The 18,044-nt window shown below is 45.5% G+C and overlaps 1 protein-coding gene across 2 annotated transcripts; it reads left to right on the top strand.

Annotated features, from left to right (window-relative positions):
- The first annotated feature begins 1,407 nt into the window (after positions 1-1,407).
- Positions 1,408-10,894, top strand: LOC126991072 (uncharacterized). Of its 2 annotated transcripts, none has more exons than XM_050849768.1 (4): positions 1,408-1,946; positions 3,753-3,829; positions 7,700-7,852; positions 9,363-10,894. In XM_050849768.1, the coding sequence occupies exons 1-4, from the start codon at positions 1,803-1,805 to the stop codon at positions 9,370-9,372; spliced, it is 384 nt and encodes a 127-aa protein (XP_050705725.1). In that variant the 5' UTR covers positions 1,408-1,802; the 3' UTR covers positions 9,373-10,894. The 2 variants fall into 2 exon arrangements, with proteins under 2 accessions (XP_050705725.1, XP_050705724.1); XM_050849767.1 differs by having other exon boundaries at positions 1,560-1,946.
- The last annotated feature ends 7,150 nt before the right edge of the window (positions 10,895-18,044 follow it).

Below are 18,044 nucleotides of genomic sequence, written 5' to 3'. Positions count from 1 at the left end.
GTTCCTTCTCCTTCATAAGCTCCTCCCCCTTCTCAACAAGCTCTTCCCCTTCTCCTTAAGCCCCATTCCCTCCTCCTTAAGTCCCGCCCCCTTCTCAACAAGCTCCTCCACCTTCTCAACAAGTTCCTTCCCCTTTTCCTTAAGCCCCATTCACTGATCCTGAAGTCCCGCCCCCTTCTCCTTAAGCTTCTCCACCTTCTCAGCAAGTTCCTCCCCCTTCGCTTTAAGCCCCATCCCCTTCTCAACAAGCTCTTCCCTCTTCTTAAGTCCATCCCCCTTCTCAGAAAGCCCCGCCCCTTCTCCTTAAGCCCATTAATTGAAGTGTTCAAAATCATTAATGGCTTCGACTACATTAACCCAGATAGTCTATTTCAGAGAGACACCAACACAAAAACACGCAGCAACGGTATGAAGTTAAAGGGAAACCGATGTAAACCATTGGTGCGCAGAAGTTTTTTTCAATAATAGAGTCGTCGATCAGTGGAATAGACTCCCACCGTCAGTAGTTAGCGCACAGAGTATCAATATATTCAAGTCTTCATTGGATAAGTACTTCAAGGATATAAGCTTATACTGACCCTTCTTCGCATGTTTTCAGACAGATTCCAGCAAGATCTCAACCTAAATCCATATTATTCTCCCCCACAACCTAGATTGCAAGTAGCATAAGTTAACAATAGAGTAAAGCAACAGTTAATGTCCGCATGACAGGTGGAGTGAGGTGTGGGTGCAGTAAGGTGACAGGGTACTGGTGCGTGTATAATACCGCCGGTTAAATGAGTATCAAGCCTCCACCTGTGCCCCTGAAACTACACCTCACCCATCGTGAGTATTAGGGGGGATTCTGGGGCTTCCCTGTGTAGGCCACTCGGCCTCTTCCAGTCTGCCTGTGTTTCTTTGTTCTTATGTTCTTATGTAATGAAGTAATTTTCCCCCACAGCTTAGGTTACCAGTAGTGTAAGTTAAGGGTAGTAATTTTCTCTTATTTCTCTCTTTACTGTAAAATTTCCATGTCCCTTTCTTCTTTAAAGGTATATGGTGTTCTCTTCTAACTATTTCCTGCCGGCACGTTGCCGGAGGGAGAGGTGGGTGGGGAGGAGCCTTCATCTATTCTGTCCTGTTCTACCACACGTATATTACTAATAGTAGCGGTAGTAAACAGACACCCTCGCCATAGACCGATAGGTCTTCTGCTGTATGTTCTTCCTATGTATTCCTATGTATTCCCTTCCCCCTTCCCTATAAGCCCCGCCCCTTTCTCCTTAAGCTCCTCCCCCTTCCCATAGAAACATAATAAGAAAGGCTGAATCTATTGCATCTGGTGAGTGTGTTTAGCTTAAGTTGGCGTATTAGCCCCGCCCCCTTCTCATTAAGCCCCTCCCCCTTCTTGATAAGCTCCTCCCCTTCTCTTTCCTTTCCTTTCACTCCTTTTTTTCCTTCCTTCCCTCCTTTCCTTTCCTTCCCAGTTTTTTTCTTTTTTTTATTCTGACTTCCCTTCCTTTCACTCCTTTTCCTTATCTTCCTTTTTTTCTGCCTTCCTTCCTTCCCTCCTCTCCTTTTCTTTCTTTCCTCTCCTTTATTTTCCCTCCTTCCCCATACTTTTCCTAGCTATCCCTCTTCCTTTTAAGCCCCTCCCCTTCTTTTTCCTTTCCTTACCTTTTTTTCCTTCCCTCTCTCCTTCCTTCTCCCCACATACTTTCCCTAGCCATCCCCACACCCACACACTCATCCCAACCCCAACGTTCCCCCAATCAACGCTCCATCCCCCACAGGTCATCGCAGTGCTGGTGTTCGTCTCTGTCATGGTCTCGGAAGACCCTCGCGGCGGCACCTCGGACTGGATCTCCTTCTCGTCCATGGGCAGCTTCTGGTTCAGTGGCATGTTGTTCGTGATGTACCTCGTCAATGCTGTGGTCGTCCTCACTGACGTGCCCTGTGGAATGCTGGTAAGGAGGGTGGCTTTGTCTTCTGTGATTTCTGGCTTCCTTTTTTCCTTCATTCCTTCTCTCCTTGCTTCGTTTTCTTTTCCTTTCTTTCATTCCTTGTCTTCTTGTCATTTTCTTTATTTTTTTCTACATCAAGAGAGGCAGCTCAGTCCTTTCTTTTCCTTCCTTCCTTCCTTGGAGCCTGTGTTGTTTTCTGTGATTCCTGGCCTCCTTTTTGCCTTCATTTCTTCTCTCCTTGCTTCGTTTTCTTTCCTCTTCCTTCATTCCTTGTCTTCTTGTCATTTTCTTTATTTTTTTTACGTCAGGGGAGGCAGCTCAGTCCTTTCTTTTCCTTCCTTCCTTCCCTGGAGCCTGTGTTGTTTTCTGTGATTCCTGGCCTCCTTTTGCCTTCATTTCATCTCTCCTTGCTTCGTCTTCTTTCCTATCTATACTTCCTTGTCTTCAGTACCGTGGCCCTGCTGTCTCTCGTGCCCTGTGGAATACTGGTAAGGAGTGTGGGTTCTTTTCTATGATGCCTGGCTTTCTTTTTGCCTTCATACTTCTCTCCTTGCTTCGTTTTCTTTTCCTTTCTATCGTTCCTTGTCTTCAGTACCGTGGCCCGGCTGTCTCTCGTGTCCTGGGGAATGCTGGTAAGGAGTGTGGATTCTTTTCTGCGATGCCTGGCTTCCTTTTTCCTTCATTCATTCCCTCCTTCCTTCGTTTTCTTTTCCTTCCTATCGTTTCTTGTCTTCAGTACTGTGGCCCGGCTGTCTCTCGTGCCTTGGGGAATGCTGGTAAAGAGTACATGTGGGTTGTTTTCTGTGATCCTGTCTTCCTTTTTTCTTTCATTCCTTCTCTCCTTGCTTCATTTTCTTTCCCTTTCTTTCATTCCTTGTCTTCCTGTCATTTTCTTTTTTTTTCTACATCAAGGGAGGCAGCTCAGTACTTTCTTTTCCTTCCTTCCTTCCCTGGTGCCTGTGTTGTTTTCTGTGATTCCTGGCCTCCTTTTTGCCTTCATTTCATCTCTCCTTGCTTCGTTTTCTTTTCCTTCCTGTCCTTCCTTGTCTTCAGTACTGTGGGTCCCCCCCTGTCTCTCGTTCCCTGGGGAATGCTGGTAAGGAGGGTGGGTTCTTTTCTGCGATGCCTGGCTTCCTTTTTCCTTCATTTCTTCTCTCCTTGCGTCATATTATATTCCTTTCTATCCTTCCTTGTCTTCAGTACTGTGGCCCTGTTGTCTCTCGTGCCCTGGGGAATGCTGGTAAGGAGTACGTGTGGGCTGTTTTCTGTGATTCCTGACTTCCTTTTGTTCCTTCATTCCTTCCCTCCTTGCTTCATTTTCTTTCCCTTTCTTTCATTCCTTGTCTTATTATAATTTTTTTTTTCTACATCAAGGGAGGCAGCTCATTCCTTTCTTTTCCTTCCTTCCTTCCCTGTAGCCTGTGTTGTTTTCTGTGATTCCTGGCCTCCTTTTTGCCTTCATTTCTTCTCTCCTTGCTTCGTCTTCTTTCCCTTCCTATCGTTTCCTCTCTGTGTTGTTTTCTTCCTTCTTTTTGCTGTTTCTTCCTTCCCTCTCATCCTCTCCTCTCTTCCCTTTTCTGTCTTCCCTCCTCTTCCGTCTCTCCTTTCTTTTCCTCTCCTAGCTCTCTTCCCTCCTTCCCTTTCTTTCATCTTCTCCTTTCCCTTATACTTTCTCTTTCCTTTTCTTTGTTCCTCCCCTCCTCTTTCCCTTCTTCTTTCTTCATGTCATAACTACTAATGATAATAACAATGATGGTGTAGTTGTACTGGTGTACGTGTGTGTGTGTGTGTCATTCCGTGTGTTTGCAGGAGCTGGTCTACACATGTCTCTGGACGGCCTTCTGGCTTGTGTCGGGCTGTTTGGCGGCGGACTTCGCGAGTAAAGGGTGAGTGTGTGTGTGTGTGTGTGTGTGTGTGTGTGTGTGTGTGTGTGTGTGTGTGTGTGGAGAGTGTTGACAGTCTTCTTCTTCTTCCTCTTCTTCTTTATTTTCTTCCTCTTCTTCTTTTTTATCTTTTTCTTCCTCTTCTGTTTTATCTTCTTCATCTTCTTTTTTTATTTTCTTCCTTTTCTTTTTTATCTTCTTCTCTTCTTCTTTTTTATTTTCTTTCTCTTCTTTTTATCTTCTTCCTCTTCTTTTTCTTCCTTGATCTTCTTTTTCTTCCTCTTCCTCCTTTTTATCTTCTTCCTCTTCTTTTTCTTCTTCTTCCTCTTCTGTATCTTTTTCTTCTTCTTCCTTTTCTTCTTTGTCTTCTTCCTCTTCTTTATCTTCTTCCTCTTCTTCTTTTTCTTCCTCTTCATCTTCTTCTTCCTTGTTCCCCCTAATGTTCGATCTTTTCTCCCTAGTTTTAATTGTTATAATTTTTCTTTTTTTCTTCCACATGTTCTCATTTTCTTCCTTTGTTTTCTTCCTCGTTTTGTCATCATTTTCTTCACATACTTCCATTTGTTCTCATTTTCTTCTTACTTTTCTTCATAGTCTTGTTTTCATTTTCTTCATTTTCTTCAGTTTTTACATCGTCTGCTTTTGCTTTCTCCATTTTCTTCTTTTTTCATTTTAATTTTTTCATTTTTATTTTTTATTTTCATTTTTTCATTTTCATTTTTTTTCATTTCATTTTCATTTTCATTTTTTCATTTTTTCATTTTCATTCATTTTCATTTTTCGTTTTTTCATTTTTTTCATTATTTTCATTATTTTCTTCATTTTCTTTCTCATTTTTCATTTTCATATTCTATTTTTTTTCTTCATTTTCTTCAGTTTTTACATCACCTAGTTTTTTGTTTTCATTTTCTTCATTTTCTTCACAGTTTTTACACCACTATTCTTTTTCTTCCTTGTTTTCTCATAATTTTTTTTCACATACTTCAATTTGTCTACCTTTTCTTCTTCCCTTCCTTTATCATTGTCTTCCTGTAGTGTTAGACCATCCTGCTGTTCTCTCTCTCTCTCTCTCTCTCTCTCTCTCTCTCTCTCTCTCTCTCTCTCTCTCTCTCTCTCTCTCTCTCTCTCTTATTTATTTAAACAGGGTTTACAAAAGATTGTGCTAAAGTTGAAGGTTTTAAGCTTCATCTATCTATAGCTATGTACAAGATTACACACAGTGAGTTACTGCCCAGAGGTCCTAAGCCAGCTGTTCACCTCCCGCTTGAAGTCTTGAAGAGACGCGTGATGGTGGAGGTCGGTGTGGCGAACAAACTGGTTCCACAGGCGGCTGTAGCGGGGCTGGAAGGAGTGGAAGTGGTGTTCTGTCCTAGAGAAGGGTACAGCCGCTTGTTCCTGCCTGTGGGGTGCTGCTCGGGTGGAGTGTATGGGGCTTGGGGGCGCGGGGAGCTTGAGAGCTGCCAGGTTGGGTGTGTTTAGGTTGTGTGCCTTGAACATTACACACAGGCCTGCCACATCCCTGCGCCCCTGGAGAGGTTGCAAGGAGCCACGCGCATGCTGAGGACCTGTGCGCTGTATCAGACGCTGGGCTCTGGTCTGGACACGACCCAGCGTTGCAAGGTAGGATGGAGGGCAGGAGAACCAGGCGAGGGGGGAGTACTCCATGAGGGGACGTACTTGTGCCTTGTAGAGCACCTCAGCCCCTTTGGCGTCAAGTATATGGGAGATGCGCCGTACACAGCTGAGTTTCCATGCTGCTTTTTTTTTCTTAGCATGGTTGGTGAAGGAGAGTCCCGCGTCGAACTCCACTCCGAGAATGGAGATGGAGTCTTGAACGGGTAGCGTTTTCCCCTCCAGTTGTATCCCCGGCACGGCTAGATTGTTGATGTCTCGCCTGCGGGATATAACCATTGCTTGGGTTTTGTCAGGGGCCAGGGTGACTTGCCAGCAGCTGCTCCAGGTGACAATTTTGTTGAGTGCCATGTTGATACGACAAAATGTGCCTTGCCAGTCCTGTCTGTTGCTGGTGAAGGCAAGGGTTCAGTCGTCAGCGTATGCCTGGGCCTCTGGGATGAGCTGGAGAATGTCATTGAAATAAACATTCCACAGTAGAGGCCCGAGTACGCTGCCCTGGGGCACGCTTGCATTGATGGGGTGCTGGCTTGAGGTGTGGCCGATAATCACCACCTGTAATGCCCTGTCATGGAGGTAGTCCCCAATGAATTGCAGGAGAGCGCCTCGCACACCTAGGCTCTTCAGCTTGGCGATGAGGCCTTGGTGCCAAACCCTGTCGAAGGCACTGGCTCTCTCTCTCTCTCCTGTCCTTTTCTCTCTTCCTTCATTTCTCTCCTCTCCTTCCTTCCCTCCTTTCCTTGCTTTCTTCCTTCCCTCTTCTTCTTCTTCCTTGTTTTCCATCGACGTGTTCTCCCTATTCTTTCTTCGTCTTTCTTTATTCCTAGTTTTATATCTTGCTTCTCTCTCCTTTTCTTCCTTGTTTTCCCAAATGTTGTTTCTTCTTTTCTCCTCCCTACTAAGGATTTCAGAGGCTGTGCGGCCTCGTTTTTTGGGAATAATATCGTAACGAACAATCGTATCGGTACGAGATTTTGCGACAGTGTATTTCACACACTGCCTTAATTTTTAAGGGTATCGCCAACCGCCACAAGTAGAGAATAAAGGCACTTGTCCCTATACCAAGAGGGTAAAGTCATCAGTGTCAGGCAAAGATACGAACACAACTACCAGAGGCTCCGCCCACCTTGTTCCTCTTCCCTCCATCTCCCGCCTCCTCCCTTCTCCCTCAATCTCTCTCTCTCTCTCTCTCTCTCTCTCTCTCTCTCTCTCTCTCTCTCTGGAAGATACATACATACTCGAGAATGATTTTTTTTTTTTCAATTAAGGGATGCTTGATGTGATACTGGGACTTTAATTTTGAGCATAGTGATACACATCTGGGCCGTGGACGTATTGACATGTGAGAGTAGGGTGAGGTGGTAAATGATGACTACCATGATTGATGGTAGAACGATTGCTCGCTTGTATTTGTTTCTCTCTCGTTTTAGTAGTACCTCAAACATTTTATACCTTCGCAATTCTTCCCGTTACCATACTTTCAGCTCTTCCCTGACAATAAAATTAATAGCACCACTATAATTTGGCGATAAGAGCACCATTACTTTTATCAGTAGGTACATGCTATACAATAGCCCTACGAAAACGTACACCATAAACCACCAAACCACTACGCTACCAATAGTTACGGAGGTAATTAGGCTATGTAAGTAACACGTTACCCTACTCTCAACTTTATTTAAAGGATGCCTATCAGTATTAGAAAGAGTATATAACGCCACTACAATTAATGCATGCCTTTCATTCATTATAGTTACGAAGCTACATGAGAGAGAGAGAGAGAGAGAGAGAGAGAGAGAGAGAGAGAGAGAGAGAGAGAGAGATATTGAGGGAGAAGGGAGGAGGCGGGAGATGGAGGGAAGAGGAACAAGGTGGGCGGAGCCTCTGGTAGTTGTGTTCGTATCTTTGCCTGACACTGATGACTTTACCCTCTTGGTATAGGGACAAGTGCCTTTATTCTCTACTTGTGGCGGTTGGCGATACCCTTCAAAATTAAGGCAGTGTGTGAAATACACTGTCGCAAAATCTCGTACCGATACGATTGTTCGTTACGATATTATTCCCAAAAAACGAGGCCGCACAGCCTCTGAAATCCTTAGTAGTTTCACATCTTGCTTTTCTTCCTTGTTTTCCATCGGCTTGTTCTTTCCTCTTCTTCCTCTCCTTCTTTTCTCTATAGTCTTACACATCTTGCATATTTCTCCTTTTCCTGCTCCTCACCGCCTCTTCCTCCCGTTCCAGCGCGGATGTCGCCTTCATCGTCGCCGCCTCCCTCAGCTGCGTGGCCACTATCGTCGTCGGCCTCACCGCCTTCCTGCTGTACAAGAAGCGGAGGGCGGGAGCGCTGTCCTCTGCCCAGCCGCTCCGCACACACACCGACACCTCAGATGTGAAGTGAGTGTGTGTGTTTACCTGAAGTCTTGGGTGTTTGTTGAGTCATGTAAGGGATAAGAAGGGAAGGGAAGGGTAGGGAAGGGAAGGGAAGGGTAGGGAAGGGTAGGGAAAGGAGGGGAAGGGAAGGGAAAGTAAGGGGAGGTGAGGGATGATAAGGGAGTGCAAGGCAAAGGAAGGGAAGGGAAGGTGAGGGAAGGAAAGGGAAGGGAAGGGAAGGGAAGGTGATGGAAGGGAAGGGAAGGTATTGGAAGGGAAAGGAAAGGTGAGGGATGGGAAGGCAAGGATAGTAAGGGAAGGGCAGGAAAAGAAAGGAAAGGGAAGGGAAGGGAAGGTGAGAGAAGGGAAGGTGACGGAAGGGAAGGGAAGGTGAGGCAAGGGAAGGGAAGGCAAGGCAAGGCAAGGGAAGGTGAGGGAAAGCAAGGCAAGGGAAGGGAAAGGGAGAAAAGGCAAGGGAAGGGAAGCTGATGGAAGGGAAGGGGAAGGAAAGTAAGGTAAGGGAAAGGATAGTAAAGGAAGGGAAGGGAAGGGAAGGAAAGGAAAGGAAAGGGAAGGGAAGGGGAGGTGAGGGAAGGGAAGGGAAGGGATGAGAAGGGAAGGGATGGGAAGGGTAGGGAAAATAAGAAAAGGTAAGGGGAGGTTATGGAAGGGAAGGGAAAGTAAGAGAAGGAAGGGAAGATGATGGAAGGGAAGGAAAGGGAAGATGATGGAAGGGAAGGAAAGAGTAGGTAAGGTATGGGAAAGGAAAGGGAAGGGTGGGGAGTTAAGGGAAGGTGAGGGAAGGAAAGGCAATGGAAGGGAAGGGAAGGTGAGGGAAGCAGATGGATGGGAAGGGAAAGGGATGGAAGGGAGGGGAAGGCAAGGAGAAGGTATGAAGTGAAAGAAACAGAAATACAAGGGATGATGTATGAAAAAGTAGAAGAGGAAGAGGAAAGAATAAGAAAAACGAGGAACATAAGAGGAGTGAGAGGCGTGGGAGGAGGAATTAACTCAAGTCTTCATTATCTTCTTCTCTTTATATAAATTCCTCCCGGCATTCCCTGACCATATTCTTCCTCCTCTTCTTCTGTATTTTGCTATTTTCCTCCATTCTCTCTCTCTCTCTCTCTCTCTCTCTCTCTCTCTCTCTCTCTCTCTCTCTCTCTCTCTCTCTCTCTCTCTCTCTCTCTCTTCCCCTCCAGTGTAACATGATTGACTCCAAAAACAAGCTCGACCGTCACTTCCTTCAACTTAATATCAACTAGAGTTGAAATGCAACGTTTTGGAGCCTGCTGATTAATGTAAAACCACTTAAGTTTAAGGACAGACCACCTAGTCTGGACCATGGGGTCTGTGTGGTCTGATTTTCTATGTAAATCTATGTAAATCTCTCTCTCTCTCTCTCTCTCTCTCTCTCTCTCTCTCTCTCTCTCTCTCTCTCTCTCTCTCTCTCTCTCTCTCTCTGACACACACACACACACACACACACACACACACACACACAAGAGCAATATAATGTTTTCTTTCGTTTCAGTTACTCTTAACCCCTTGGATGAAGACTTCCTACCAGAATACATCACCAAACTACAGGAGTCGAGCACTAAGTGGCTGCTACAATTCAGTGAAGAAAAATGTAAAATCCTGCACCTTGGGAGGGGAAATCCAGCACCCCAATACCGCATGGGAAACACTCCACTATCCACCACAGACGCAGAGAATGACCTGGGAGTGTATGTTACCAGGCTACCAGTGAAGGGATATCCAACACACCAGTACCACATGGGGAACACTCCACTATTCACCACAGAGGCAGAGAAAGACCTGGGAGTGAATGTTATCGGGATACCAGTGAAGGGATATCCAACACACCAGTACCACATGGGAAACACTCCACTATCCACCACAGAGGCAGATAAAGACCTGGGAGTGTATGTTACCAGGCTACCAGTGAAGGGATATCCAACACACCAGTACCACATGGGGAACACTCCACTATCCACCACAGATGCAGAGAAAGACCTGGAAGTGAATGTCATCGGGATACCAGTGAAGGGATATCCAACACACCAATACCACATGGGAAACACTCCACTATCCACCACAGAGGCAGAGAAAGACCTGGAAGTGTATGTTACCAGGCTACCAGTGAAGGGATATCCAGCACACCAATACTACATGGGAAACACTCCACTATCCACCACAGAGGCAGAGCAAGACCTGGGAGTGTATGTTACCAGGCTACCAGTGAAGGGATATCCAGCACACCAATACCACATGGGAAACACTCCACTATCCACGACAGAGGCAGAAAAAGACCTGGTAGTGTATGTTACCAGGCTACCAGTGAAGGGATATCCAGCATACCAATACCACATGGGAAACACTCCACTATCCACCACAGAGGTAGAGAAAGACCTGGTAGTGTATGTTACCAGGCTACCAGTGAAGGGATATCCAGCATACCAATACCACACGGGAAACACTCCACTATCCACCACAGAGGCAGAGAAAGACCTGGGAGTATATGTTACCAGGCTACCAGTGAAAGCCAAACCCATGCCAATCACAGCGGATGAGTTAAGAATATTGAGCTTAGCCTCTGCCCTGAGTCATAGTTGCACAGGATTATTGTCTGGTCTGTCCGTCACCTCCTTGCCATCATGTCTTCGTGTCTGTACATCAGTCACACAGCTTTTTGGCGGCAGGCCAACAATCAACGAATCTTCACCATACAACTGTACACTCCTACTGTCTTACCCATTCCCCCACCTGTACCTTTACCACTAACCCACTTCCTCTCCCTACTATACCCTTGATTAAAAAAAAGGGGGCACATTCATAAACATTTCGCAGCCCCAGCTCCCAGGGCTTGACTGTATGAGGAATGTTATGAAAGATAAACAAAATTTCACTTCAGAAAGCATATCTTTAAGGAAAATAATCAAAGGTCAAACATTTCTTTCATATCTGTATTAGGAAAATTTTGAAGGGAGAATTATTTCTCATTAAGTTTTTAGAAAAGAAATCATCAAATAAATCTATTATTATTATTTATCTCAATTTTTATTATGGCTTCCTACACCTACTGATATTGTAGTTTTTCCTTACAATCCTATTCCTATTTATATTACTAAGAAAGCATGGCATGAAAACTGTTGTGTGACTCACCACTTGGTTGTGCTGCAACACACACACACACACACACACACACACACACACACACACACACACACACACACACACACACACACACACACACACACACAAATGATGACCCACCGGTGGGTCCCGTCGCAGGGCACGTGGTAATGGCAACGATGATCAACGAGAGCATGGGCGCACGGACTCACAAACAAGTCCTGTAAGATTTAGAGGGATTCAACTCCTGGGTGAGGAGTCTTGGCCTTGGACAAGTGGTGCATGTGAGGGGCCGGCAGACAAGAATGCAGTGAGTGTCTGGGGACAGCTCAGAAAAATTATGCCGCATGGAGCAAAGCATGAATGTAAACTTTAAGGAGGCAGCAGCCTGAGTGGCCAGGAGCAGCAGGGGCAGGCTGCCACTAGTGTGAGGACCAGGGGTGGCCAAAAGAGTCACCACCACCTCCCTGCTGCTGGCACCTCCAGCCATAGAGGAAAGGGCAAATTTGAGTGTGAGGAGATTTGAGACTAGAACGAGATCACTAGACACAGCCTTGCACTAATTAACTAACAGAAACATATACACCAGGGGGTGCATCACTTCACTCACCCACCACCTCCACACACTGGTGAAGGAAATTATGAATGCCAAGAGTGTGGAAAAAAGACCGTATGAAGGATGAGCTCAACAAATACAACCACACGTTTGAAATGAGTCATGAATGTTGTGAGTGTGGCCAAAGGTTCAGTAGGAAGAGTAACCTCAGTAAACACATCCTTACACACACAGAGAAGGTCTTGAGCTATATAAAGTCCACCCTACCATCACTCAAGCACTGGCAACACAAATGCAAATGTGGCAAACAAACATCACACTCAGCCACACCAAGGGGAAAACCATCATCCCCAAGGTCAGAATAAGAAGAGGAATCTACCAAGGAGACAGCCTATCCCCCCTTCTCTTCTGTATGGCAATAGACCCTCTCAGTAAGCTCCTAAACAAGTGCCAAAGTGGGTACAACCTAAGTCAAACTCGCAAAAAAGACCCAGACAAAACAGTGAACCATCTACTGTTCATGGATGACCTTAAGCTCTATGCAAGCTCTGACGCAGAACTCCACCAACTGCTCCAGGCTGTACACACCTTCTCCAATGACATCGGGATGAAGTTTGGCCTTGATAAATGTGCCAAATGCACAATGCGCAGTGGAAAAAAGACCCACACCGAGAACATCCAGCTAGACGAGGCCAGTGAAATCAGAGACCTAATGGAGCATGAGCCATACAAATACCTTGGCATTGAGGAAAATGACAGCATACAGCATACCACCATGAGGAAGAAGGCAGGCAGTGAATACCTCAGCCGTCTGAAGAAGATCTGCAAGACGCAACTCACCAACAAAAACAAAATAACTGCCATAAACCAACTTGCCATGCCAGTGCTAAGTTACAGCTTTGGCATTATTGACTGGCCTCAAACCGAAATAAATAAATTAGATGTAAAAACAAGGAAAACTTTAACACTCCACAAGGTCATCTACAGAAATCAGTGCCTTCCAAGACTGTATATGCCAAGAAGAGAGGGAGGCCTAGGACTGTCTGAAGTTAACCACCAGCACAGAGCCACTATGGTGAGCATCGGCCAATACCTCAGAAGCTCCCTAAGTCCAAACATTGCCAGGGTCCGGGAACACCACACCAACAAAGCCAGCAAAAACACCTCAATTACTAAGCTGGCCCAGCATTTTGGACAGGATTGTATAGTAGATGAGCAGGAAACAGAAAACACACCAGCCACCAAAATGGCCAGAAAGAGCCGTTCAAAATTCACCAGGAAGTTCCAGAACACCAACTTAACTGAGTGGGCAGAACACCAACGTGCCAAGTTTTTCCTGCAAGAGCTCTCCAAAGATTACATTGACAAGGAGAGCTCTCTGAACTGGCTCATCAAAGGAACCCTCCACTACGATCAGGAGAGGCTGATAATGGCAGCACAAGACCAGGCCATAATGACCAACGCTTTCAAAAAAATGGCTGGTCTCAGTAACAACAACAAATGCAGGTTCTGCCACACTGAAATTGAAAGTGTGAGCCACCTGATCTGCAGCTGCCAAACTCTGCTAGCCGATGGCTACTACACAGTCAGGCATGATGAAGTGTGCAAATACCTACACTGGACCATCTGCAACAGCCTGAACATCAAGTGCTCTAGCAAAGTGTGGGAACATCAGCCAGAGAAAATCACCGGAAATGAGACGCACACCATCTACTATGACCAGGTAATTCCAACAGCTACCTACCTAGATAATGCTGCAGTGAAACCGGACCTCGTTGTGTGGAACAGGAAAGAAAAAGTGGCTATGATAGTTGAGGTCAGTATCCCACATGACAGCGGGCTAAACAGAGCTGAAAGGGAGGAGGTCACCAAATATCAAGGCCTGATGCATGATATGAAAAGAAACTGGAAATTGAAGAACATCTCGATTGTGCCAGTCATTGCCGGAGCAACAGGCCTACTGAAAAAGAACTTCAAAGACCATCTAGCTAAAATCCCAGGAAACCCGAGGGCAACAGAAATCCAAACAATTGCCCTTAAGGGAACCACTACCATCCTAAAAAGAACCCTCGGTTGCAGCCTCTAAAAAGTGGGTGATTGTTAGGCACTTGGCAGAGTGCCCCATCACCCATAATCAAGACTGAAAAAGTAAACTAAAACAAAAAAAGTGAAAGTGTGGGAACATCAGCCAGAGAAAATCACCGGAAATGAGACGCACACCATCTACTATGACCAGGTAATTCCAACAGCTACCTACCTAGATAATGCTGCAGTGAAACCGGACCTGGTTGTGTGGAACAGGAAAGAAAAAGTGGCTATGATAGTTGAGGTCAGTACCCCACATGACAGCGGGCTAAACAGAGCTGAAAGGGAGGTCACCAAATATCAAGGCCTGATGCATGATATGAAAAGAAACTGGAAATTGAAGAACATCTCGATTGTGCCAGTCATTGCCGGAGCAACAGGCCTACTGAAAAAGAACTTCAAAGATCATCTAGCTAAAATCCCAGGAAACCCGAGGGCAACAGAAATCCAAATAATTGTCCTTAAGGGAACCACTACCATCTTAAAAAGAACCCTCGGTTGCAGCCTCTAAAAAGTGAGTGATTGTTAGGCACTTGGCAGAGTGTCACATCACGCATAATCAAGACTGAAAAAGTAAACTAAAACAAAAAAAGTGAAAGAAATCATGAGTGTGAAGTTCGTGGAAAGATATTTACTATGAAGAACACCCTCAACAGACGTGCCCTGACCCACACTGGTGAAAGAGTTCATGAATGACAGCTTGTGGAAAACCATACAAAGTGAAGAATTACCTCAACATGCTGATGCCCCTTACTGATTACTTGAGTCCTCCCTTCGTGCCATAAGCTTACGCCACACTACAAACTCCCCAGCGATCTCTCTCTCTCCCATTCTCCTCCCCTCCCCAGTGCAACCCTCCCCTCCTTCTCCACTCCCCTTCTAGTACATCCATCACCTCCTTCTCCTCCTCTTCCCCTCCCAACTACGGTCCTTACTTTTCCCCTTCTCCCCTCTTTCCCCAGTTCCACGCCTGCTACTTCATTTTTTTTCCTCTCCCCTCCCCAGCATCTTATCCACCACCTCCATCTTTTTCTCCCCTTCCCTTCCCATCTTCTCTCCCCCTTCCCAGCTCCTCACCTACTATCTCCCCTACCTTTCCCTCTCCCCAGTACCACGCCTCATACCTCCTTTTTCCTCTCCCCTACCAAGCAGCTTCCCTACCACCTCCCCTTGTCCCCCACTTCCCCAGCACCTCTTTCCCCTCCCATCCTCTCCCCAACACACCCCTCACCTTCCACTCTTATCCATCTCTCTAACACCTCACCCCCACCTCCCCTCCCCCTCCTCTCCTTCCCCATCATCTTCCTCCCCACCTATACTCTACCCAGGTGACTCTCCTCTCCCTAATCACTACGCTGTACCGTGTAATGCAACAAGTACGATGATGATGATGATAATGGTAATGATGATGATGATGATGATGATGATGACGATGATGAAAAGCTAACATGCCGTCCTCTATCGCCCCAACACGTGTCGCCCAGGTGTCAAGCAGGTGTTGATTAGTCATGTGCCTGCTTCACCTGGCTGCCAGCACGATTTCAATTTCTCGCAGTAAAAAAAAAAAAATTTATAAATACATGTAAAATGTCTAATTATTATTCCTCCGACGAGTAAGAAAATTTAATACTCGATCCTCCAGTTCAAAAGGTCTACATATGCATTCCAAAATAACTTATATATATATACTACAAGGAAAATGAGGAATGTCAAAAATCTAGTTATTCCCCCGATGAGAAAGAAAATCCAGTACTCGATCCTGCAGTAAAAAGGTTCATATTCCATCAAAATAACTTATAAATATGCAAGGAAACGGAGAAAGGAATAGTTAAAAAGTTGAGTCCATCATAAAAAGATAATAAAATGTAATGGAGGGGAATAAGTGAGCTATTAACCTAGAACCAAGAACACTTTATATTAATTTCAAATAAAATGTAGGAAAAAGATGAAACGTCCATGAAAGAGATGCCATGAAAATATTTAACTACATATATACACAGGTACATATATTCGAAATTCCCCTGAAAATGACACCTGGAAAAATAAATGCGGCCAAAAAGGCAACTCAACCATAAAAGAGATAAGAGTGTCGTGAAAATATTTAACGCCATAGGCATATAAACTCTAAACCTTCCATACATATACATACATGTACATACATATACATTTGACTACGTATATTCAAAATTCCACTGAAAATTGGTTACCCAGAAAAATAAATACATGTGGAAAAAGTCTACTGCACCATAACATAGATTAGTGTCATGAAAATATTTAACTCCATAGATAGACTTGAAACCTTCCTCGAGTAAATGGGAAGATTATCAATATCGTTGTACGCGCATTCGCTCCTTGTATAGCGAAGGCAAAACAGGGAGAGAATTTTTTCAAACGAAACATCACGTGCCAGTGCCAGTCACGTGTGGTGAGTGGAAAGTATGAGTCTGTACATGCGTCAGTGTTAGTGTGATATGTTTGGTATTTTTGGCTGAGTGTGTTACAAGTACGCTGACTGTTTGCGTCCTGTAAGTATGTGTGTGGGTCAATGTCAATGTAAGCGTATGTGATCTTTTAAGAATTTTAAGTATGTGCTTGTCTGCAAGTGTGAAGAGGTTACATATTAATCTGTTATTTGATCTGTGTTGTGATGCCTGGTGTTCAAGTTCATTGTTTATAATGAACCAAGCCACCTTGGTGTTGATTAGTGCTAACTTATAAATGTTTGTGTTTGTATAAGGATCCCACACCGTGGAGCAGCATGCTAGTGTTGGTCTCACAAGTGTGTTGTTCATCAGCGCTTATTTGCCTCTGGCCCTTAAGCCTGCATCAAGTGAGAACCTATTACCCTGGGACACAGGCAAGTATCTAATGTCAGTTAAAATAGTTTGCTTTCCCGGAAAACACATTTATCCATCAGCCTGATAGGGAAGATGAACAGGTGGTGTGCCATCTGCCTAGGCTGGGCCTATGAATTTTAGAGTAAAAAAGTCGACATTAAGATGGTACAGCAAGACACAGAAGCTAGAGGGGGTAGACTGGCATGTAGGAGACTGGGGGAGCAAGCTGTTGTTTAAAGCAAGAACGATAACCCCGCATCTAAATGGCAGGAACAGGGACGGGGGAAACCAGAACTGTAGCTATACGACAGGGGAGAAAGAATCAGTGGAACACCTAAAAGAAGAATGCAGCAACTATGAGAGGCAGAGAGGGGAGTTATTAGTAGCACCAGGGAGGAGTGGGCTAAGAGGCTAGAGGAAGACAACGGGGCCATCGCACGGTACGTGTTGAGGCTGTATGGAGATGCAGTGCTGGGAGAAAAGGGCACAAATGCTTGAATAAGTGCACGGATAAGCAATGTCAGTAAGTTATTCCAGCAACAAACTGAAAAGTAAAGTGTGATAGTGTATTGCAGTGAAGAAAAATTAAGCTACACAGCATAATTGAAAGGAAAAGTGTGTGAATAAACAGAACAGACGGGAGCTCCCGTGGTCCCGTGGTAGAGTCTCGGCCTTGCGCTTCGGCGGGTTGCTGGGGCGTGGGTTCGAGACCTATCCCGTGCCATGGGGGTGGAAAGGTGGGCTCTTTCCGACACCCTCAGCCCCGTTGTTGGGCCTCCTCCTTGAAAGAATTGGGTATATCTCTACCAGCCGTCTGGGGGGGTTGCGCGGCATACACCGCCTTCCTCCATTGGGGTATATCCCCAACGGAAAAAAAAAAAAAAAAAAAAAAAAAAAAAAACCCCCCGAGAGGAGGAGGACAGGTCAAAAGAAGAAGAAGAAAAATGTTTGTTTACATATCCGCCTAAATGCGTTTCATTTACGGCACGAAAACCCGGACCTGGGTCTGGGTTTAAAGCCGAACCTGGTTCCGGGTTTTGTGTTAAATGGAAGACGCCTTTAACCTTTTTACAGCTACGTAGACTTGTCCTCGTATACAGAAACCAATTTTGATCTATAGCTACTTAATTGTGGATACTTGTTGATGATTTCCAAGGCCTGGTGTTCTCATGAAGGTCACTCACTAAACTCTTCAACTCTTGACGTGTTTATGGTGGCGCGCAGATGTTCAGTGGCGCGCAGATGTTCAGTGGCGCAGTAAGGTGGGGGGGGGGGGGGTCCGCCCAGGGTGACAGCTTGAGGGGGGTGCCATGATACAGACTCAAGTCTAATGGCTAAATTCAGTGACGTAGCTAAAGGAAGGGGTGTTGGGATCATATAAAGAGACGCCCCCCCAGGCCCCCAACAAAGGGGCCCGCCGCCCCCCCAAATGATTCATTTGGGAGCCCCCATTTGTTGCCATACTCATTTGTAGAAGCTAGTGTGGGGGGGGTTAACCCCAGAATGAGACAAGACCCCCGTGCCCTCGCCCCCCAGATCTCCGGCCATGCCGGCATATATAATGCCGCTGTGGATAATGATGAAGTTTTGATAACCCAGC

The sequence above is a fragment of the Eriocheir sinensis genome, unplaced genomic scaffold, assembly GCF_024679095.1.
Source record: "Eriocheir sinensis breed Jianghai 21 unplaced genomic scaffold, ASM2467909v1 Scaffold237, whole genome shotgun sequence".
NCBI classification, from domain to species: Eukaryota; Metazoa; Arthropoda; class Malacostraca; order Decapoda; family Varunidae; genus Eriocheir; species Eriocheir sinensis.
Note: the sequence above shows the minus strand (reverse complement) of the source record. Positions and strands in the feature narration are given on the sequence as shown.